Source organism: Cervus canadensis, chromosome 2 (assembly GCF_019320065.1).
Source record: "Cervus canadensis isolate Bull #8, Minnesota chromosome 2, ASM1932006v1, whole genome shotgun sequence".
In the NCBI taxonomy this organism is placed as follows: Eukaryota; Metazoa; Chordata; class Mammalia; order Artiodactyla; family Cervidae; genus Cervus; species Cervus canadensis.
Window position 1 is genome coordinate 51,725,927 of NC_057387.1, and position 24,337 is coordinate 51,750,263.

Below are 24,337 nucleotides of genomic sequence, written 5' to 3' on the forward strand. Positions count from 1 at the left end.
TTAAAAGGATTTTTCCTGAAGCAGTGACAAACCACGGAAACTGAAAATAAAACTCAAAATTTATTTGTAAGTAATAATATATATCATGTTTATAATATGTATAATATATATCACATTTCAGAGCCAAACATATCTAAGTGGCCTTACGGTCTTCATTGTGAAACATATATCTTTATGCTCACATTGACAAAAACAAAAAGTTAATGAAAACAGAAGAGAATAGATCAAGAGATCCAGAACAAGACCAAGAGTGAGGGAGGAAAAGAGAGAGAAATTTCTTGGATCCAGGTAACTGAGAAAAGATTAACTTTATTTGGCTTTAGGTCATGTGCCCAGTCTCCCCCTAAATGCATCTCAGTGGCTGAGGGATTACAGGGCCACGGTAGTTTACCCAGTTTGGGTTCAAGTCTTGAATCTACCAAGGAAAGTCTCAGAATTCTAGAAAAATCTGACCCTGATATTGTAGTATACACCTTTAGAGTTATAACACGCTTTGCAGCTCCAAATATGGTCTCATTCTATTTTACAAAATAAGCATACGGCAATCTGGCTAAGGATTGTTATACTTTTCTAGCTGCTTTTTCAGCTAAAGAAGTCTGCATAGGGAATATGTGCCAAAGCATTTGCTCTTGGGGAGGTCTGGCCATAGGACTTTGAGATTATACTCTGCCTGTCCTTCTTTTCCCTCACTTTCATCTGAAATACAAATGGGATGGTGAAACCCTGCTTCATAGGGTAAAAACCTGTAACGGATACTGCAGACTAAGGGAAATTCTTGAGCTCCTTTTACAGAATGAGCAGGTAAGGGAAGAACTTGTTTGAAAACTCCTTCCTCTTGTAACACAGCAAAACTGTCTGAAACCAGATTAAATCAATATAGCTGATCAAAGTCAGAATAGACCTGCCTGCCCCATAGGGGACCTACATTACAGGCCCTGCAGCCTTACTGGGTTGCCTCACAAACTCTCTGCTGCAAATCTCCTGCTCTCAGTGTTTTGGCTTGCAGCTCCTTGGGCAAAAGAACCTGGTTCCCTAACATGAGCAGTCAAGCTTTTAACTTACAGGTTAGTACAATGCCTTAAAGGATACAGAAAAGAATGGAAGGAATCTGAATCAACCCCTAACCTCCAAATCTGGATCCACACTAGTAAAAGAAAAGAGGAAAACTAACAAAATAATAATGAAGCTCAAGAGGGAGGGGATATACATGTAATTATGGCTGATTTGTGTTATTGTGCGGCAGAAACCAACACAACAGTGTAAAGCAATTATTCTCCAATTAAAAAAAATAGTGAATATGTCTGGGCTATAAAATTGAGGATTTTATATACACATATTTATTTTGCTAATGAAAAAAAAGATCACCGAGTTAAAAACACTTCTTAAAAAGGAAAGAGAAAGGAAAAAATGAAACATTTTTCAAGTGAAGAAAAATTAATAAACTCCCTCTCTCACAAAACACCCCTGAGAGACAGACTGTTGAACTCTCATCCCACCATTACTTGCACCTCCTTCAAACCACTATGGAGGAGGAACAAAGTTCTGTTTCTCCAGCCAGGCCTGGAGGAACACTTCTCTCCCTGTCTTTCCCGGAATTCATCCAGATTCCTGTCTCCATTAAAAAAAAAAACATCCCTTTCGATTTTGGTTTCGTTTCTCATAATCCCCACCACTACCTGGATGGCTTTTAGTAACCAGCTAGCTTTTCAGCTTCTTTTTTTTTTTTTTTTTTTTTCCCCCCCCCGCTTCTGAACATAAAAGTCGGTTTCCGGAGGAGCGAGACGCAGGAAGAGCCCTGGGGGCGAACCAGAGCAACTGACTTGACGCCCGGCTGCAGCTCCAGGTGAGTCTGCTCCTAAACTTGACCTTACAAGCACACTTCAGTTAAATAACAATAAATCCCCCAGCGCAGACCCTACACTGGGGGAGGAGAGGAGCAGATGGAGGCGCGGGGCAGGTGGGTGGCGACCGGCCAGGCACATTGTTCGGGCAGCTCGGGGTCTGCTTTTGGTTCCAGGCTGCTTCCGAGCTTATCGCCCGGATGCGCCGCTGCTCCTGGAGCATCTAAGCAGCGCTGCAGCAAAAAGCAGAAGAGCAGGTACGTCTTCTGAGGAAAGGAAGTTGAAGACCCAAACTCACCCTTACTCCCCAGCCCGCCCTGCGAACAGAGGCTATGGGTGCGGTCTCTTCTACCAGCCCCCTCTTGCCCTCCTCAGCCACATCCTGAGTGCACCCCTCTGGGCAGTGGCCAAACAAAAACGATGGTCCTAGACATAGAGCCAATTTAAATCCTAAAAGATGGACCCGGGATTATTTTTGTCTTAACGTTTGATACTCTGAATACATACAGAACTGTTTTCTTTGGAATAATTCAATCTCATTCTTACCAAAAAAAAAAAAACAAAAACAAAAAACTGTTATTAATAACTGTAAGATCTAATCATGTTTGTTTATCATGCATTGTTTTTAATGAGCGGCACATACATTAACAGCCTCAGAATAACTTCTGGTACTTGCTGAAAATCCCCAGTGTGGGGTATGTTTGACTATCAGATAATTCTTTAAAGTCATCTTTAGAAACTTGTTGGTCATCTTCTGCCTTGTGTTAGCACTGTTCTTTTCTATTTGTTTTGTTTCTTTTTTAAGGCTTTTTGTTGTTTTATATTTATTTTTTAGGCCATGCCTTGCAGCACGTGGTGTGGGGGAGGGGGAATCTTAGTTCCTGGACCAGGGATCTAACCCCTGTCTCTTGCATTAAAGCACGGAGTCTTAACAATTGGACTGCTGGGAAAGTCCTTCCAAGTGCTTAGTTTTGAAGGTAAAAGCTTGTTGGTTTTGGTCCCTCAGTATACTTTGAGTTAAAATACAAAATCTTTGTAGACTCGTTGACTTACACAAAGCTTTATCAATATTTGGTCTCAGATATAAACCCTGCAATTTCTCTTGCTTACAGCTATTCACCTTAAAATAAAAGTTATTTTACAAGCCAAAGTGAATTTATTCAGGAATAGTAGAGTTATTGCAATTTGGGACAAGTGAGCTATTAAAAAAAAAAAAAAAGCCATAAGGAAGTCCAGCTAAGAAAAAGAACATTATAGAGAAAAGTAAGGGTCTGGGAAGGTTGGTTTGGAAAGAAAAGTCAGAGTTCAAGGGTGATGACCAGTTCTCATTGATTGAGTTGCTGGGGTAAATTCTTGTAGGAGATGCAGTGTACACCTTTTCCTCTTGAGGGTTTGTCATTGGTAACTCTTCCCCTGTTGAAAATTTTTCCATTGGGGTCTGTAATTGACAATTCTTCCATAACTGACCTCCAGTCTGTAGTTCTGCAACAAGCCCCCTTCTGGCTTGCTGACTCCATTTGAGTGAGTGAAGTTCATGTTTTTGGCGGGGGTGGGGGTTGGGGACACATGAAACCCAGGTGGCTCAGAATCCGCCTGCCAGTGCAGGATATGCAGGAGACACCAGAGACGTGGGTTTGATCCCTGGGTCAGGATCCCTTGGAGGAGAAAATGGCAACAGGCTCCACTATTCTTGCCTGGAGCACACAGCACATACATGATGGGGGAGGGGACACAGGCCTTCAAGTGAGATCTTACTTCCCAGACCAGGGACGGAACCAGCACCCTCGTCAGTGAAAGCACAGAGTCCCAACTACCGTCAGGGAACTCTCCAGGTTTTCCTTTATTAATTTTGACATAACACAGCAGTAAAAGGTCATGTTTTACTCTCCCATTTCTGCTCCAAAACCACTATAGAAGAAGAAAAGAAATCGTACAGAAGAAATCTGTTACATAAATAAATGTTTTTTCTCATAAAAAGATTTTAGATCCCTTATAATTCTTGACAATTTCATGTTACAGAGCTCACTGACACATTATAACACACTGTCTAATTGAAATAGTACATGAATCCAGAAAAAATTTTTTCTCATGATTTATAGCCTATCTCTTACCAGCTGTGCTGTAGTGAATCAAAAATTGTTCCTTTACATATAAACTGCTAAGAAAAAGAAGGTTTTGGAGGTAAGTTCCTTTTTGAAGACATCAACAGATAATAAGCACTGTGAACCTTCAAGTTTGAACCCTGGCAGCCCGACTCCAGAACTTGTACTTGGACATCCCAGGGCAGCTCTGAGCTCCTCCAGCCTGACTCTCCCCCTATCACTGTCCTCTCTCTCAGCTATTACCACTGGATCTCCCCAGCCTGCTCATCTTCCTCTTGGGCTGTGTCGTCCCACTTGCTTGCAACCAGGGAGGGAAGTGTCACAGCCAGTCCTCCAGTTTCATTCAGTAATTACTGTCCCTGTCTTCAGACATTCAGTTGTAAAGCAATACTTACATAGAATTTACTATGTACCAGCATAATTTTCCAAGTATTGTAAGCATCATGAGCTAGTTAATCCTCCAAATAACCCTAATGACAGATTGAGTTTTATGTCTCATGCTGCCATTTTACAGAAGAAAAAACTGAGGCACAAAGAAATTAACCTTCTCAGCTGTCACACAGCCAGTAACATATGGAAACATGTGGATGTTGCTTAGTATTGTTTTTGAGAAAATAAAGGAACAGTCAAAGCCTTCTGACTTCTGTCTGTCTCCTAAGATCATGAAGCATCTAATCATGGTGATGAAATCATTTAAAGTAGAGCCTGACCCAGATGTGAGACCCTGGTATATCTAGCCAGACCTTATAACACCCTAGTTGCTTGCATCTCTTCTCTATCTGCTTAAATAACAAGAAATTCCCTTTAATTTCATGTAGTAACTGAATTATTAACATGTGCAACTTTGTTAGGTACCTTCAAGATCTGTGCTGTTTTAAGAGTTAGCAGCATCTTTATCTCAACTTCTTTCTCTCACAATCACTCTTCCTCCAGCCTGTCCTACTCCACTGATTGCTTCATCTGGTCACCAGTCACATTCATTTTTCCTTTGTTGGCAAGGTTTTCCCTGATTAAATTCCATGTAAATTCAAATCCCATTCCCTGCTCATTTCCTTCTGAGCATTTACCACCCTCTAATATCCACATATTTGGATGTTTTATTTTTTCACTTTCTATATTATTTGTCTCCTTTACTAGAATAGAGATCATGAAGCAAGAATTTGTATCCGTCTTGTTCACTGTTTGATGCTGAGCTTCTAGAATAGTGTCAGCACATGGAAGGTTCTCAATAAATATTTGTGCAATTAATGAGTGATCAAATCATTCTGGAACTCAAGAAATCATCTCTGGTCACTCCTCATCCCATTCATGTCCCATCTGTCTCTACTTACCCCCAAAACGTTAGTGTTCTCAAAGCTCTATCATCAGTGCTTGGTTCTGAATCTGTTCACTGTATGCCTCATGTGGGCAAGGTTGCGTTAGGGTTCATTTAAGAATCAGTAAGATAATGTACATATTGTACATCTACAGGCCTTGGCACACGAGGCTAAATACTTACCTTTTTGAAATATACAAAGCAAAGAGAATTGATATCTAAGTTCCACAAGCAGAGGACTAATGTGCATATGACTTATGTAACCATGAGGGATGACCTCACGACCCTGTAGGGGTTTTTTCACATTTTTTAAAATTGAAATATAATTTCTTTACAACGTTGTGTCCATTCCTGCTGTAGGAACATATGAATCAGCTATATGTATACATAAATCTTCTCCCTCTTGAGCCTCCCTCCTGCCCCCCATCTCACCCCTCTGGGACCTTGTGTTCTACTGAGTTGTTTCTCTGGGTTACAGCTTCCCATGGCATCTGGATCCACCATAATGGACCCCATCTGTCTGGTAAGAAACCAGAACAACCAGCTGACAGTAAATCCCAGAGCACTGAAGATTCTGGAGCAGATATCTCAGCCTGTGGTGGTGGTGGCCATCGCAGGGCTGTATCGGACCGGAAAGTCCTACCTGATGAACCGCCTGGCAGGACAGAACCACGGTGAGTTTTGTTAAGTGTTGTTCAGGACATTTGCTTGAAAGCATGGTAATGCAGGCTGCTGATCCTCCTCCTCTAGGGTCATGTTAAGGAAGAGCCTAACCCCTTTTCCCACCGCCACTGAGGATAACTTCTAATTCTTACCACCGAGTTTATAACTTCAAACCCGTCCCTCCAAAATGTTCACTCTTCTGTCCAGTGATCAAGAGTTCCCAATCCCATCAGAACATCTACCTCGTTTGTCCTGATTCCATCCACAGCCATCCTCTCAGGGGCTCATCTTCAACAATTACTGCCTTCCTTTCTCCTTCACCACATTTGCCCTAAACCACAGAGTCATTCCAAGCAGCACACAAATATTTTTTAACATGTCTTATTTTTAGAAAACAATAGAAGGGAGAACAGACAGCAAAATCCCTATATCCTATACCTCAATGAGACTACCACGCATTCCTTTTGGTTTAATTTCACAGTAAAACTTTGATAATTATACATATTCTCTTTCTCTAACTAGTCTTTTCTAATATGTGAACTCTAAGGCACATAGATGGGGCTTCCCTGGGGGCTCAGATAGTAAAGACTCTGCCTGCAATTCAGGAGACCTGGTTTCAATCCCTGGGTCAGGAAGATCCCCTGGAGAAGGGAATGGCAGCCCATTCCAGTATTCTTGCCTGGAGAATTCCAGGCAGCTATGGCTAGTGTTATTGGGGTTGCAAAGAGTCAGACACAACTGAGTGACTAACACTTTCAGGTTTCCCAGGTGGCACAGTGATAAAGAATCTGCCTACCAGCGCAGGAAATGCAGGAGACTTGGTTTAATCTCTGGGTCGGGAAGATTCCCTGGAGAAGGAAATGGCAAGCCACTCCAGTATTCTTGCCTGGAAAATTCCATGGACAGTGGAGCGTGGTGGACTATAGTCCATGGAGTCGCAAAGAGTCAGTCAAAGACTGAGCACACACATGCAACAACACATATGGAAGAATACATAAAAATACATACATACACATATTAAAAGGTTGATAAGTATAAAGTGATCAACTGTTCAGTCACTGCCCAGAGTAAGAAATAAAACATCACCAACACCCCAAAGCCCAAATCACACCCTGTTACACCCTCACTGGAGCTCACCAATGTTCATGGTGCCTGATTTCATTCTTTATATTTAAATATTGTTTTACAATCTATGCAATTATTTCTTAAAAATAGCTTAAACTTTATAGAGGAATATACATTCTGATATTCATTGGGATCTTGATTCATATTCTCAATAAGTTTATGAGGTTCATCTAGTTTGTCATCAGTTCAGTTCAGTTCAATCGCTCAGTCGTGTCCGACTCTTTGCAACCCTATGAATCGCAGCATGCCAGGCCTCCCTGTCCATCACCAACTCCCGGAGTTTACTCAAACTCATGCCTATCGAGTCAGTGATGCCATCCAGCCATCTAATCCTCTGTCGATCCCTTCTCCTCCTGCCCCCAATCCCCCCAGCATCGGGGTCTTTTCCAATGAGTCTAGTTTGTCATAGGTGTCTGTAATTACTTTCACTATTTTTTACTTTTAAACTGACAGAGGATACCACAATTTATTGATCCATTTGTTACTGATGAACACTGGCATTATTTGCAACTTTATCTTTTATGAATGGTGCTCTCATGATTATTCTTTATCTATATCCTGGTGTATATATATACTAACTTCCTTATGTTTTACCTAGAAGTGGAATTGCTGAATCAAGATGTGTTTGTCTTCAGCCTTTCTAAATAACACCAAACAGCCTTTTTAGCTTTATGCTCAGTTTATGTGCTTATTAGCAGCAATTTAAAATTCCCACATTGTCACAAAATTTTAGGAAAAACATTTTTAAACTTTTATCAATCTGGTGTCTGTATGGTTGCTTGTTATTTGCCTCACTACTAATATGCTTGAGCACTTTTTCATATATTTGCCTTTTGCGTTTCCTATTTCAAGAGGGTTTTTTCTACCAAGTTACCTGACTTGTTTCTAATTGATTTTTAGGATAATACACCCATGTCTCTTGGGCATCTCTAAGAAGACCACACACCATTTCTTTCCTAATGCCTTCCTCTGTGGCCTAGCAGCTTAGCACAATTAGGGGGTAGCACCTCAGTTCACTAAACTGTAAGGGTCCCTAGGAATATCTCAGTGTCTCACTCAAATTCTCTGTTTCTGTGTCTTTATCTCTCTCTTCCCCATCTCTCTTTGTTCTTCCTTTCTCCCACTCTCATTTTTCCTTTGCAATCTCTTACTGACTTAAAACAAGACATTTTATGCTTGTCTTTCTTTGAAAGGAAATTGATCACCAATCAGGGGAGGACGCTTTTGCTTGCCAGCGTAAATTAATAAATAGGTCATTTTTTGAGAGATTTCAGATTTCAGAACTCTAAGAAAGAGATACATGCAAGGAGTTTGAGGAACATTCTTTCTTTTCCTACTTGAGATAACATCTGGTAAATAAAGAGGTGATTTTCCTACTGAGGAAACCTTTAACCTAGTCATGTTTTAGGGCTTCCCTGGTGTCTCAGTTGGTAAAGAATCTACCTGCAATGCGAGAAACCTGGGTTTGATCCCTGGGTTGGGAAGATCCCTTGGAGGGGGGCATGGCAACCCACTCTAGCATTCTTGCCTGGACAATCCCCATGAACAGAGAAACCTGGAGGGCTACTGCCTATGGGACCACAGAGTTGGACACAACTGAGTGACTAAGCAGTCATGTTTTAAAACACATGAATTGTGACTTACCACCTGAGTCACATCACAGGAAGAAGAAACAAATTAGCACCCAGTCAGGGTTGACTAGCAGAAGCAAGTCAATATTTTCTCTCCTGTGGTGATACCGTTGTCTGTTCTTTACATCTCATAACTAACTGTGATGACCTCCACTTATAATTTGTCTTTTCTCCCTGAAGGAACTGAGAGTTCACATTTCTCTGTATTAATCAGCACACAGTCAAATGCCATCACGATGTAGAAGAGTGAAGATCATCTCAGGTCCTATACCCACTTTGAGCAGAACACACAAGATACGGCACTGGATGGCCTGAGCCATGTTGAACCATGCTCCCTTAGATATTCATCATATCCATTTCTATTCTCAGTTGAAGGGAGCATTGGCATCTGACCAAGGTCAAAATCTTGGACTGTTGGATGAGATATCTTACCTGCAGCTTCTTAGGCATATACCTCACATCCTCTCCCATCTCTGGGCTTAAGCCTTGAGAAAGAAGGGCAAGCAAGTCTTACAGGTCTGTTTTGCTTTCCCTTCTGTTATATCTCCATGTGAATCAGTAAACAAAGAATTTGTCAGTTTTGAAGAGGAGAAGGGAGATGAGGAAAATACGAGGAGGAAAAAGAGGAATAAAACTAACAAAAGTTGGGAGAAGGAAATGGCAACCCACTCCAGTATTCTTGCCTGGAAAAGTCCATGGACAGAGGAGCCTGGCGGGCTGCAGTCCATGGGATTACATGACTGAGCACGTGTGCACGAGGGTGGAGGGAGATGGGTTGGTAGCAATAAAGTGGTAGAACTAAAAAATAAAAAACTAACAAAAGTTGATGTATCAATGCAGGTTGTGAAAGGAAGGACACAGAGAAGCCACTTAGAGGGTAACTGAAGATGTTTATGCAGAGAAGGCAATGGCACCCCACTCCAGTACTCTTGCCTGGAAAATCCCATGGGTGGAGGAGCCTGGTAGGCTGCAGGCCATGGGGTCGCTAAGAGTCGGACACGACTGAGTGACTTCACTTTCATTTTTCACTTTTCATGCATTGGAGAAGGAAATGACAACCCACTTCAGTATTCTTGCCTGGAGAATCCCAGGGATGGGGGAGCCTGGTGGGCTGCCATCTGTGGGTTCGCACAGAGTTGGACATGACTGAACTTAGCAGCAGCAGAAGATGTTTATTGGAGGGATGATTACAGGGCATGAGCTGAATAAAGGGAACCGATGAAGTAATGCGGAAACACTCAGAGAGTGGCAGGAACAAGGTCAAGTAGCTTTGATATCTCCTACAGCATGAAGAAACAAGCAGTGAGTGGACTCCAGATGTGGTAAAGATTAAGGTCTTATGCTTAGTTGCTCAGTCATGTCCAACTCTTTTTGATCCCGTGGACCATAACCCACCAGGCTCCTCTGTCCATGGGGATTCTCCAGGCAAGAATACTGGAATGGGCTGCCATGTCCTCCAGGGGATCTTCCCAACCCAGGGATCGAACCCATGTCTCCCCCATTGCGGGTGGATTCTTTACCATCTGAGCCCCCAGGAAAGTCCAAGAATTCTGGAGTAGGTAGCCTATCCCTTCGCCAGGGGATCTTCCTGATCCAGGAATTGAACAGGGTCTCCTGCATTGCAGGACAGTTCTTTACCAAAAAGGAGATGTGACTAAATATAGCAACAGAGGCACCGGGACACCATGGTTCATCAGGGTGGAAGCCAGGGCAACAGGTGCCTGCCTTCTAATCTCCTACTGTTACCTCTCACTGGTAAAATCCATCAGAAAGTGGAGGATAAGGGAACTCTTCAGTGTCAGACAAATATAGAGAGGTTAATAGAGCTAACATTATTTTTAGAATATGACACAGTGAGCTATTAATGGTAAGAGATGAATAGGGGACATGAAGGGTTTCTTGAGAAGGTTTTGAATATGTGTAGAGGTTGGATCTTCTGTACTTGTTGAAGTAGAAGCATCTTCCCCACGGGCAGGCACTCATATGCACACAAGTTCACCCAAAGTAACCTGTGAGCAGCCTGGACTATCTGCTCTTACTTTGCGTTGCTTCCTCCTCTTTCTGTGCAGGTTTCCATCTGGGCTCCACAGTCAGGTCTGAAACCAAGGGCATCTGGATGTGGTGTGTGCCCCACCCCTCCAAGGAAAACCACATCCTGGTCCTTCTGGACACTGAGGGTCTGGGCGATGTGGAGAAGGTAAGGCAGGGAATCTTCTTTACTCCTGGCACTGCACTTACAATTCAATTTCTCACCTCAATTCAACTTTTACAACATATTCCTGTAAACTGCAAGTCCAGTTATAAATAATGAGGTTAAATTCTCTTTTCTTGAATTTTCTCTTTAATAAGATCAATATTTTGGTTACTGGGGACACATCTTATTTTTAACACTGGGGAGAAAGATGGAAGTTAACAAATATGTATTGGGTTCAAATCTAAGGCTCTGTGTTAAGTGCAACAGTGAGTGAGGTATAAACCAGAGCTGAGTTGGGGAGACAAACAATAAGCAGTCTTGAGTCATGAAAAAAAGAGTGAGGCCTTACCCCAGTTTTTTAGGTTTGGGAAGAAATCTTAGTGAAAGCTATAATTCATGCAATCAACTGGATCTACAGGTTCAGATATGTAGGGTTAATCAAGTTGGAAGTAGAAATCATGAAAGTAGATTCAGCAAATAAACTATTTTTTAAATCTCCAGAAAAGCTTCCAACATACCAGGAGCATTTTATTCCATGTTTTGGATCTCTGAAGAGGAATTCTTTAATGAATTCTATAAAAACTTGAGCTAGACTCATGATGAGAATGTAAATGGGATAATATTAGGTATTTTGTCTTCACAGTGTTACTTGCAGTCAATTTTTCTCCTTATTTATATTAATCTGCTTCTAAATTAAAAGTAGTAGCATTGAATCTTTGACTTTCATCACTGCAGAAAAGGATTTAGGGCATGAATTCAGAAACTCTGAGGTTAAAAAATCCAGACTTAAAGTATTCAATAATAATCTCAGTGTCAACCCAAGATGGTCTACTGACTCTTGCTAGATTCTAGTTTGCATGACCTCCTTCTTTTTGTCTAATTGTATTTGTCAAGGAACCAAAGCATACCAGCCTGCACACTGATAGCAGCAGAACTTGCTGCCCTCCCTGCCTGTGTGTGTCTCAGCGATACATACTCTGTTCCAAAGTCACTCATGACTTCTCCTGAGTCTCATTTTCAGACTCATCATCTATGACCACATGGGTAACCACTACCTCAGTCAAATAAAATGACCATAATACGCTTTCTGATCACACTTTCTGACAACTGTGATTGGTTTCTGTGGGCCCTCCACATGCATGGTCCCTGTAACTGCACAAGTCCATGTTCTGTCATTTCTCTAAAGCCCAACTCTTTTTAACCTAATACCATCATATCACTGTCAGACACAATCACATCTGGCTCTGAATGCACAGAGTATATTTTCTGGTTCATTTGAAATCACCCCCTTTGTCTTTTACAGTATAGTATTAAGTTTCATGATTGGCATCTTGATGTATTTATATGTTGCCAGATAATCTGCCCCTCCATCTCTCTAAGCAGGGACTGTCATAGGAAACTTTATATCCATATAAGCAGATGTCATATCCACTGTTTTCTAAATGCATAATGAATAGTTGATGAATTTTATTGAATAACACTAGTTCCAAACTATCATAGCCTATGATCAAGAAAAGAAGCCTATGGTCAAGCCTAGTTCTAACATAGCCTATGATCAAGAAAAGAAGTGCAGAGGAATCATGGCCCATTTATTATTGTGTAACTTATGTGTTCCAGGCACTGTATTAAACATTTGACATTAAAAAAAAAAATTCTGTTTAGTAATTTACTTTATTTTTGACTGCGCTAGATCTTTGTTGTTGTGTGGGCTTTTCTCTAGTTGCAGACAGTGGGGGGCACTCTCTAGCTGCAGTGCTTAGGTTTCTCACTGCTGTGTCTCCTCCTGTTGCAGAGCACAGGCTCTAGGGTGCGCGGGCTTCCGTAGTTCCAGTGCATGGGCTCAGTAGTTGCAGCTCTCGGGCAGGAGAGCACAGGCTCAATAGTTGTGGTGCACAGGCTGTTCCTCCGCAGCATGTGGGATCTTCCCAGTTCAGGGATCTCACCCACGTCTCCTGCGTTGGCAGGTGGGTTCTTTACCACTGAGCCACGAGAGAAGCCTGATGCACATTTATGATGTCATTCACTTCTGTTAATAGCTAACCACACCAAAGTGCTTAGAGGGATCAGTGTCAACACCAAAGAAAGCTTTGCATTTAGCATTGTCTTGAAAATGTATGTTACTTGCCTTAGTATTTAGTTACACTATAGCTGTTATAGTAAATGAACAACTGTAAGGGACAATGAGGAGCAGCAGCCTCATGCTGTAATGTACTTTTTAGGGGGACTCCAAGAATGACTCGTGGATCTTTGCCCTGGCTGTGCTCCTGAGCAGCACCTTTATCTACAACAGCATGAGCACCATCAACCACCAGGCCCTGGAGCAGCTGCAGTATCTTTCCAGGAACTGAACCAGCACATTTCATTGAGTTTATGGGACTAGCAACTGACACTGTTTCTTCTTTCCCATGATTCCATTCTCATGGCTGATATAGAGGGAAAATGGGGCAAAAGATAAGGTTGATATAACATGTTTTGGGGTGAAATCTGGAAATCATGTTGGACGGTGCTTCTTATTCCTTAGCTAAGATCCTAGCTATGTGACTGAACTAACAAAGTTAATCAGAACCAAATCATCTTCCAGCTCTGATGAAGAAGAGGACTCAGCCAAGTTTGTGAGTTTCTTTCCAGACTTCATCTGGACTGTGCGGGATTTCATGTTGGAACTGGAGTTAGATGACTGCCCCATCACTGAAGATGAGTACCTGGAGAATGCCTTGAAGTTGATTCCAGGTATCAGAGCAGGGCCAGAGTGTTGGATGGCTCAGTAGGAGATGGGGGTCAACAGAGCTCTGACATTCAGCACTTGATATCAATCTTGATTTGAGGTTGAGTTGAGGCCATGCTAATGGTGCCTGGTGAACGACAGATGGTGACTTCGGTCATTATTGTTACTGGGAAAACTCTAGTGACCAGGGCTTAAGCTCACAGAGGAAATGCTGGATCCAATATTAGACCAAATGATTTTAGAGAAATGAATACCATGGGGGGGAAAAAGGCTCACATAAACTTATATTACATATTAAATCTAAGTGCTTCTCCTTTTCTATTTGAGAAAGATAATCCATCAAACCAGAATCAAAAGGTAAGCAAAAGAACAAATTTTCAAAGTACCTTTAATACAGTGCATCTTACCAGCATAGCTAGCTACATTCTTCATATTGATAGGCTATTTATACACTACAGAGCTCAGAAAAAAAGCATTGCCATGTCCTTCCAGTAAGACTGTCAGATCCTTTATATGCTCTTCCTCATAGTATCACACTCTTCATCCTAGAACCTTACACAGTATACGTCAGCTAATATAATAAGTTAGTTATTCAGATTATTTTAGCAGAGTGGTACCTGGAAGCAATATTCATTTTTGTTTACCTAATCATTTACTTCCCTGGTGGCTCAGCTGGTAAAGAATCTGCCTGCAATGCAGGAGACCTGAGTTTAATCCCTGGGTTGGGAAGATCTCCCAGAGAAAAATGGCTACCCACTCCAGTATTCTTGCCTGGAGAATTCCATGGACAGAGGAGCCTGGCAAGCTACAGTCCATGAGGTTGCAAAGAATTGGACATAACTAAGCGACTAAGTTTCACTTTCAATAATTTATTCATTCTTTCAATAAATATGTATTTGTTGAACTACTGGTAGATGCCCAGAATCCTGTATAATAATCACATCCAGTGTAAAATGATCCAAAGAATAGATCAGGTCTCCTGGTTTCAGTTCAGTTCAGTTCATTTCAGTCTCTCAGTCATGTCCAACTCTGCGACCCTAGAACTGCAGCACGCCAGGCTTCCCTGTCCATCACCAACTCCCAGAGCTTGCTCAAACTAATGTCCATTAAGTCAGTGATGCCATCCAACCATTTCATCCTCTGTCGTCCTCTTCTCCTCCTGCCTTCAATCTTTCCCAGCATCAGGGTCTTTTCAAATAAAGCAGTTCGCATCAGGTGGCCAAAGTACTGGAATTTCAGCTTCAGCATCATTTCTTCCAATGAATACTCAAAATTGATTTCCTTTAGGATTGAGTGGTTGGATCTCCCTGCAGTCCAAGGGACTCTCAAGAGTATTCTCCAACACCACAGTTCAAAAGCATTTATTCTTCGGCACTCAGCTTTCTTTATAGTCCAACTCTCACCACAGTTCAAAAGCATTTATTCTTCAGCGTGCAGCTTTCTTTATAGTCCAACTCTCACATCCATACATGACTACTGGAAAAACCATAGCTTTCACTAGATGGACCTTTGTTGGCAAAGTAATGTCTCTGCTTTTTAACATACTTTCTAGGTTGCTCATAACTTTTCTTCCAAGGAGCAAGTGTCTTTTAATTTCATGGCTTCAGTCACCATCTGCAGTGACTTCAGAGCCAAAAAAATAAAGTCTCTCACTGTTTCCATTGTTTCCCTATCTATTTGCCATGAAGTGATGAGACCAGATGCCATGATCTTCGTTTTTTGAATGTTGAGTTTTAAGCCAACTTTTTCCACACTTCTCTGCCACTTTCATCAAGAGGCTCTTTAGTTCTTCTTCACTTTCTGCTATAAGGGTGGTGTCATCTGCATATCTAAGGTTATTGATATTTATCCAGGCAATCTTGATTCCAGCTTGTGCTTCATCCAGCTCAGCATTTCACATGATGTACTATGCATATAAGTTAAATATGCAGGGTGACAATATACAGCCTTGATGTACTCCTTTCCCAACTTGGAACCAGTCTGTTGTTCCATGTCTGGTCTAAATGTTGCTTCTTGACCTGCATACAGTTTTCTCAGGAGGCAGGTAAGGTGGTTTGGTATTCCCATCTCTTTAAGAATTGTCCACAGTTTGTTGTGATCCACACAGTCAAAGGCTTTGGCAGAAATAGTCAATAAAGCAGAAGTAGATGTTTTTCTTGAACTATCTTGCTTTTTAATGATGCAATGGATGTTGGCAATTTGATCTCTGGTTCCTCTGCCTTTTCTAAATCCAGCTTGAACATCTGGAAGTTCGTGGTTCATGTACTGTTGAAGCCTGGGTTGGAGAATTTTGAGCATTACTTTGCTAGCATGTGAGATGGGTGCAATTGTGTGGTAGTTTGAACATTCTTTGGCATTGCCTTTCTTTGGGATTGATTTCATTTAGGCTACACTAACATGAAATGGTGTATGCTAAAGTAATCTCCAATCATATCTACAATGTGTGTGCTTTTTTGCTCTGATTTATGAACCATTTCTTCACATCCTGAGTATCGTTTTGTCTTCCACAGGTTATTTTCCCAGCAATATCATAAATATATAATAAATATCTTTATTTCTATGATCACATTACTATAGAGCTCATATGTCATTTCTCACATGGGAACTGTAATATCAGAAAAATATTTCTGATAATTTCTTGGATTAATCTATTACTCAAGAAACATCTAATCAGTAGTTGATCCACTGCACAGCGTGGAAAGTTAAGGAAAAGAATCAGAAGTTTGTCACTAAGAATGGGTTCCTCCCCTGCCTCCTCAGAAGTACTTCTTTTGCTCTTAGAGATATACAAAAAAGGGGGGCGAGGGGATTTTCCACCCCTGGGTAGATTAGTGTAAGATTGATTTGCATGATTCAATGATAGGAGATATCCGAGCATGAGAGTTATAGTGATACAAAGATCCTTGGAACTGAAAGTCCTCAGCCCCCTATTCCTTTCATGACTGCTCTTTTTCCAATTCTGCAGGCAAGGATCCAAAAATCCAAAATTCCAACATGCCCAGAGAGTGTATAAGGAAATTTTTTCCAAAAAGAAAGTGCTTTGTCTTTGACCGGCCTACAAATGATAGAAGGCTATTACTCCGTATTGAGGAACTATCAGATAACCAATTGGATGTGAATTTCCAGAAGCAATCAAAAGATTTTTGCTCATATATCTTCACCCATGCAAAGCCCAAGACCCTAAGAGAAGGAATCACTGTCACTGGGGGAGGTGAGTCTCCTTCGCTACCGCGTGTCTCAATGTGCTTCAGTGTATGGTAAACTTGTGATTACAGTCTGGATTTCTCTGGGTTTCTCTGTAGCTGTGTTTTCTTCTCCATGTGACTTGGAAAACGAATGTTCATGCCACTCATGAAAATGCATGTTTCTTCATTTAAAGAAGCATATATAAATGCTTGTTGCAGTCTACCAAATCTCATAAAACTACTACATTAATAATATAAATTAAAGATAGAAATCTTCATGGTGATGAGATGTCTGAAGGGATAAGTGTTTCAAGTGAGAATAGGCAAGATATTTTGTGAATTTACATGAATCAGAAAATAAATAGTAGTTATGAATCTGTGTAAGTTCAATGAGAGTCTGAGTAACAAATGTAAATACAATCTTATGTACAGGGCTGGCTTCACGGACATGCCACCTGGGCAGTCATGCTGAGATGAGCCCTGCTTGGTTTCATGTTTGTTCCAACTGTCCTGAAATTCTTGATGACATTTCAACAAGACATTTTCATTTACAAATAATGCCCACAAGTTATTTAATTTACTTATATCTGTAATAAGTTCTTTTTATTTTATTACAATGGGAAAAGTGATCTAGGAGAATCTTGGGCATATTGTTTGAGATCATTTGTTCAATGTTGTAATATGATGAATTTGAGAACCAAAAGATAGAGTGAATAGTAGGCATAGTGATGTTATTATAAAGAAGTAGATTCATAGATCAAACAGGAGAAGGATACAAGCATGAGTAAATAGAATGAGGAGAAGAATAAGTAGAGGAAAAGGAAACTTCCACTTCCATAAAATTTTAGTGATTTTTTTATAGTGCTAATCTCTAAATCTATAAAACAGGTAAGAATTCTCTCTCCATTTAATAAATATTATGTATCTTTCAGGGTTGGGGACTCTGGTGGAGGCCTACGTAGATGCCATCAACAGTGGAGGAGTTCCCTGTTTGGAGAATGCGGTAATAACTCTGGCTGAGCGTGAGAACTCAGCAGCCGTGCAGAAGGCAGCTGAGCACTACAGTGAACAGATGACCCAGCGACTGAACCTTCCCACAGACACGCTCCAGGAGCTGCTGGAGGTGCATGCAGCCTGTGAGAGGGAAGCCATTGCCATCTTCATGAGGGACTCCTTCAAGGATGACAAGCATATGTTCCAGAAGAAGCTCGCGGTAATGTGTCCTAGAATATATGCTTCCTGATTCCTTTCTTCTGGAATGATGCTGAGACTCCCCCTTTTTGACAAAACGGTTCCTGTGCTTCTTATCATAAAAGGAGTTTAGATTCTAATGACTGATAGGGCTCTACAGGCTACAGGTCAGCACTTTTCTAAAAATTGGGCTTCTTATTTTCTGTTGTGACAAAACAAATTACTCTGCTCTTAGCGGCTTGAAGCAACACACATCTATTAGCTTATCATTCCTCAGGTCAGATCCCACCCAGGGTCTGTGGGTATTCTGCTTGGTGTACCATAGCTAAAAACAAGGTTCACATTGACTTGGTATCCACATGGACATTCTGGGGAACTCCGCTCCATCTTCAGCACAGCAACTGTGCACTGTTTTCTTCTTCTGTTTCTAATCTCTCGGACTACCTCTTCTGCCACAATTGGAGAAGAATAACATGTAAAGTGCAAGTGTGATCAGGTAATATCCACCTGGGTAATCTCCATTTTGTAAAGTCAACATGTTCCATGCAATATAGTCTGTACACAGAATAATTGTTCATCATATTCACAAATTCAGGGACTAGGTAGAGTGTAGACCCCAGGAAAGAAAACTCTTGGAAATCACAATTCTGCTTACCATTAGCACCTTCACTGAAAGTCTGACTTTCAGTCTTGCTTGACCATTATAAGTTACAAAAATCTCTTACTTCATATTGAGAAAACAAGCCTGACTGGAATTTATAAGTACAAGCAAAAAATTTCTGTTCCTATATTTTCACACACTCAAATTCTCAATGAAATCAGAATATAAGAAAAGTTGAAAACTCTAATTGGTGTGGTGTTGTTTCACTAAGTCATGTCTCACTCTGAGATCCCATGGATTATCCCCCCAGGCTCCTCTGTCCACACAATTTTCCAGGCAAGAATACTGGAGTGAGCTGCCATTTCCTACTTCAGGGGGTCTTCCCAACCTGAGGATTGAGCCAGCACCTGTCACGTGTCCTGCACTGGCATGCGGATTTTTTACCACTGTGTCACCTGAGAAGCCCTGCTCAGTGTATAGTTGATTCATTAGTAGGAAGTTGATTTCCTATGTATGTATGTTTTATCCTTACCACCCAAGTTGGCAGAAGAAGCCCTACGTTCGGTCATAATTGTCTTTTCGTTGTTTATTGGTGATGGATAGATCACTATTAATGCTAATACTGTTAAAGTAGTACTTTGCTTCTGCAAACCCGTTCATTGCACAGATATTGACATTGAGCCCAGGGAATTTAGGGAACTTCATACAAGTCACACAAAGAGTTGGTCGGAACTGGGACTACAACTGATGCCTGACTCCATGTCTATTATTCTGAGTCTCATGTGCCCTGATGCTGTCAGACTGCTTCTTCCAAGGGAGCTCAGCTGGACCATCCTCTCTAACAACTTCTTTCTATTGAATTTTCCCTTATTTCCTTGGCAGGACATCATGGAGAAAAAGAAGGACAGTTTCATGATCCAGAGTGAAGAGGCTTCTGTCAAATATTGTGAGGCTGAGCTTAAGCAGCTTTCAGAATCCTTGATGAAAAGTATTTCAGGAGGCACATTCTTTGTCCCTGGAGGACACAGTCTCTATTTAGAAGCAAGGAACAAGTTTGAACAAGACTATAAACTGGTTCCCAGGAAAGGAGTTAAGGTGAGGAGTAATGGGATTGGGAAAGAGCAACAGATTAGAGTCAAAGGGTCTTTCTTGGTTCTTTTGGTTGCCAGATCCTGATTTGCACAGAGGCAGTTGGTGATGAGGAGGCTGACTTGGAACCCCAGGAGGGTTCTGAGTCTAGTGCTGTTTTTCTGATGAGTTGAGTAAGGGTCCAGGATCCCAGGTCTGTTGGCTGCCCACTGGTGGGTGAGCAAGGTCCTGGGTCTACTAACACACTTCTAGAGGAGAGAGCCATATCCTGGGGTCTGGGTGCAGGGTCCAGGAGTTCCAGAGCATGTGTTGACCATGGTAGAGCCGTTAGGCTCCTGGATCTGGGGGATTTTGAAGATTCTGTTGGCCTGATATTGGTCCAGGTGGTCTTGAACCCAGCTGGTCCCAGGAATGACATGGCCTGCTAGTGAGTGGACTAGCCCCGCAGACTGAGAAACTGAGCTCTTTTGCACCTGGTATCTTCCCCTAATGTGTCCCAGGTTCTCTGGCTGGAGGGTGCTGGGAGTTTCAGGTCTCAGTCCTCCTGGTGAGTGGGACTGGGTCCCTGGCCCTCTGGTAGGCACAGCCATGTCCAGAGGCAGCTGTGGGCTCAGGAGATCTGCTGGTGGATGGGGCTGCATGCATGTCTAGTCAGTTGCTAGGCGTGAGGCATCCCAGTACTGGCATCTGCAGACCATTGCATTAGGGTAGGGCTGGGTCTTGGGGCTAATAAGATAGGAGGAAAGTTCCAAAATGGCACTCGCCAGCACCAATGTCCAAGTGGTGGAAGGAGTTTCCCAGAATGTCTTCTGCCAGTGTCTGTGTCCCCAAGTGAAGCTCCAGTTGCCTCCAGCCAATCTGGGAGACTCTCCAGGGTCAGCAGGTAGGTCTGACCCAGGCTCCTATCAAGTTACTGTTTATTCTCTGGGTCCTGGGACACAAGAGATTTACTGTGCACCGTGTAAGGGCTAAGACTCTTATTTACCCAGGCCCTCTGGGACTCCTGAATATCAGCTCCGCTGGCCTTCCAAGCAAATGCTCCATGGGTATTTGTAGACATGCACATAATTCTCAGGTCTGTTATCATTGAGAGCTTACAGAGGATGGAGAATTTACAGGATACAGTCTGTAGTTTACTGAAAAATAATTTCCACAGCAAGACACTACGTCTTTTCTACCTGACAAGTCTTTGCTCCTTCTTGTTTCCTCAGGCAAACCAGGTCCTCCGGAGCTTCCTGCAGTCACAGCAAGGAGTAGAGGAAGCCATCCTGAAGGCAGACCAGGCCCTCACTGATGGGGACAAGGCCATGGCAGGTACAGGGGAGGACTGTGCTCTCAGAAGGAAGGTAGCTCCTGTGTTGTCTTTTGGCAGGTGTGGGAACAAACACTTCCTGACACCAGAGCTTCCTCTTCTTCTGTGGAACCTCTCTGCTACATGTGGAAGTAAACGGGGGAGTTTGGGTTGTATGTACATCCAATCAGTGCTTCTACATCATATGCTGACGACGTGGTAGCAGGAACAGTCAGACTCCTTCCCGCAATATTAAAGCCACTTTATCTCTGAGCAAAGGAGGTGACAGCTCAGCATAAGTCATGTTCTCTCCTCTTTAAAATTCTTGTGAAACAGCTGTGTGTGCCAAGAAGGATGCAGCTGAGAGGGAACAGGAGCTGCTAAGACAGAAACAGATTGAAGAGGAACAGAATCTGGAGGCACAAGAGAGAAGCTTCAAGGAAAACCTGGCCCAACTGCAAGAGAAGATGGATAGGGAAAGAGAAAACCTTCGGAGAGAGCAGGAAATGATGCTGGATCACAAGCTGAAGGTAAGTCTAGATGGGCCTGGATGGGGCCTGATGGGGAAACACTAACTCCTCAGGAATAAAGGGACAGGAATTTGACCTTAAATCAGATCCCAGAAGGAAATACAAAAACATAGGATTCACTGTAACATCAAAGAAATGTGAATTGGTTTACCTCTCTAAGACTCAACACCTTCTGTAGTGTTAGGGTTTGAATGGGACAAATAACATGGCCCAGGCTCCTGGACTGCTGTTCATGGTGATTATAGCATCACATTTGTTCCCAAGTGAATAAGACCTCAGTCTTAGAGTCCTTAGAATTTGGGATACAACCGTCAGAGACCTGGAATAGTTCCATCTGCTCCTGAAAATATCAGATTGTACCTGGTATGAAATACTGGATGCTGAAAGCTGTAAAATTTGCTACATTTGTTTCCAGATCTCCTGATTCATTTTGTACACCGAAACTAAATGCATTTTTTGTTCCCAGCCTGGAGTTTGATAGCTAGAGTTCTGAATTGAGTCAGCAATGCCATTTCGGTGACATGTGGGTGGTCGTTCTACCTCAGTGAAACTTACAAATATTTAGAACTCACCTACATGTTCTCCTAAAGTGTATTTATAAGGCTGGAACCTCGCCCTGGGGTAGTTTTCAGACCTGACCTATACCCCACTTCTCTGTACCCAAGAAGATGGTGTTAAAAAACATGGGAAACTCTAAACCCTGGATACTCTCCCTTCCATGTTGCAAATGTTTGCAAATATTAGAATAATATAAAAAAGCATGTAAAGTGTTACAGAAGTAGACACACATGCATATCAACTGTAGTCATTTGACACAAAATGCTGATTTGGGGTATTTTCAAAAGGGGACTCTCTTTTTTACAGATGCAAAAAGAGTTACTCACAGAAGGATTCAAAAAGGAAGCTGAGGAGTTAAATAAAGAGATAGCTCAACTAAAAGAAGGTATTCAAACAACTGAAAAGTCCTTCAATATTTCAGATATCCTTGATATGGCAAGTGTGACATTAATTGCAGTACTCCCTGGGGCTTATAAAGTAGCTGGTATGGGACTGAAACTTCTCAGTGATCGAATGAAAGCGGCTGAGAAACCCTAGTAAGTATATTTTGAAAGGCTTCTTATGTTTTAGTAGTGTAACACTATAGTTCATTTTTAAAGTATGTATGTCATGATAGTTTTGTTCAAGAGGAGCTTAAAAACTGACTACCAAAGAATTACTAGTTATTACAAAAGTGATTACCAGTGCCTGATATGCCAAAAAAAAAAAAACCCCACACAATTTTGAATGAATTAGTTAATTTTAAGAAATGGAAAACCAGTTGGAAGATAATAACTAATTATAGATAAGTGTTAAGAAAAACAAGAAACAAATAAGAAGAGGAAGAACATTTGCAATTTATAATAAAGTCTTGGAGATCAATTCTTTAAGTTATAATGAGCCCTTATAAATCAATGAGGAAAGAACAGCAAACACATTTTTAAATGAGCAAAAATATATCAAGAGAATAAATATGTTTAACTTTATTGATTATAAACTATATACAAGGTAAAATTAGGAGGGACATGTGTCACCTCCCAGATGGGCCAGAAAGAAGAGTTTGGAAAGGACACTGGCTGGCAAGGGTACCAGGAAATTGGGGGTCTCTGATAAACGCTAGAGAGTGCAAATTGGTGCAAATATGTATCAAATATTTAAGTGCAAGTACTGCTGATACAGAAGTCCATGTTTAGCCATTTATCTTACAGATTTATTTACCCAAGTTGCAAATGACATATGTAGCAGTTTATCTGTCACAAAATTGTAATTCCAGAAGACTGGAAACTTCAAAGTCCCTCTGTCACATACTAGTGAGATAAATCCTGAGACACCCTTACACAGGAAAACTCTACAGTCACTGAAATGAAAAGGGAAACTCTATTTGTGCTAATGTGAAAAAAATCTCAAGATGCAGGAAGTGTGTATAGTTGTACTACTGATTGAAAAAATAATGAATATGTGCATATATTATCATCTATCTTGGAAAATAAAAAAGAAATTGGTATCCATGAGCACAACGGGATAAATATGATAACATGAGAGGCTAACTAACTTTGCATGGCACATTCCTCTGTGACTTTTATACTTTGTAAGAATTCTTACTTATTGAAACATAAATACATTTATTAAAATTAAAAACAGAAACAGTAATACACAAATTGGAAAAGAGACTTCTCTTCAAGAATATGGGAAATAGCTTCTTAAGGAAGCCAGACTAGTAACGTGTCAAGTGAGTTCCTTTGATTTCTTGAGGCTCAGATTTTATTCTGCTAGTTGTGTGAACATTGAGTGTAACACAGGCAAAAACATTTAAACAACCAATCTGCAATCTGGGGAAGTCCTGCACTAAAGCAAAGGCCTGGTCCATGGTGAGCAGCTGTGACAGGTCCTCTGGGCTTGAAATTCTCTCAGGGCCTGGGTCCTCTCTGGGGTGGGGAGTAGTGGGGCAACAGGAGTGAACCTTGGAACATGCACAGCTCGCAGAGCCAGGACCCCTCCCTACCTTATGTCCCGTTGATACAAGGGGGTTGGATCTGTTCAGGTCTCCTGACATATCACATGTGTTAAGCCACACTGACATCATTGTTAATTCTTATGCCACTTAACAAACTCCTTGCTGTTAATTCAGATAAGAAGACCTCCTGTACAAAATCACCTTATCTTAAAATGTTTCATTCTAGATTTGGTCAATTCACATTCTATTAATCACCCTATGGGTATTAATTGGAATCAGCATCTAAACATAAAGAGCACACTTATTTTTCTGAAATATTTTAATGTTAATTACCACATGGAAAAAATAACTTTTTCCAGTTCC

General features: G+C 41.5%; 1 protein-coding gene across 3 annotated transcripts; it reads left to right on the forward strand.

The window, feature by feature from the left end:
- The first annotated feature begins 1,585 nt into the window (after nt 1-1,585).
- On the forward strand, nt 1,586-22,765 carry LOC122436718 (guanylate-binding protein 4-like). 3 transcript variants are annotated; one of them, XM_043460742.1, is made up of 12 exons: nt 1,586-1,843; nt 2,761-2,818; nt 5,737-5,932; nt 10,747-10,874; nt 13,091-13,200; nt 13,405-13,601; nt 16,562-16,807; nt 17,714-17,994; nt 19,456-19,668; nt 20,874-20,976; nt 21,290-21,483; nt 22,348-22,765. In XM_043460742.1, exons 3-12 carry the CDS (start codon nt 5,743-5,745, stop codon nt 22,576-22,578), a joined length of 1,893 nt encoding a protein of 630 aa, XP_043316677.1. In that variant the 5' UTR covers nt 1,586-1,843; nt 2,761-2,818; nt 5,737-5,742; the 3' UTR covers nt 22,579-22,765. The 3 variants fall into 3 exon arrangements, with proteins under 3 accessions (XP_043316677.1, XP_043316676.1, XP_043316678.1); XM_043460743.1 differs by lacking the exon at nt 1,586-1,843 and adding an exon at nt 1,918-2,098; XM_043460741.1 differs by lacking the exon at nt 2,761-2,818 and having other exon boundaries at nt 1,589-1,843.
- The last annotated feature ends 1,572 nt before the right edge of the window (nt 22,766-24,337 follow it).

Coding starts and splice junctions, on each gene's coding strand:
- LOC122436718 (XM_043460742.1), top strand. CDS start 5,743: ATGGCATCTGGATCCACCATAATGGACCCCATCTGTCTGGTAAGAAAC. Junction 20,977..21,289: donor TGGGGACAAGGCCATGGCAG/GTACAGGGGAGG, acceptor CTTGTGAAACAG/CTGTGTGTGCCAAGAAGGAT. Junction 21,484..22,347: donor TGCTGGATCACAAGCTGAAG/GTAAGTCTAGAT, acceptor TCTTTTTTACAG/ATGCAAAAAGAGTTACTCAC.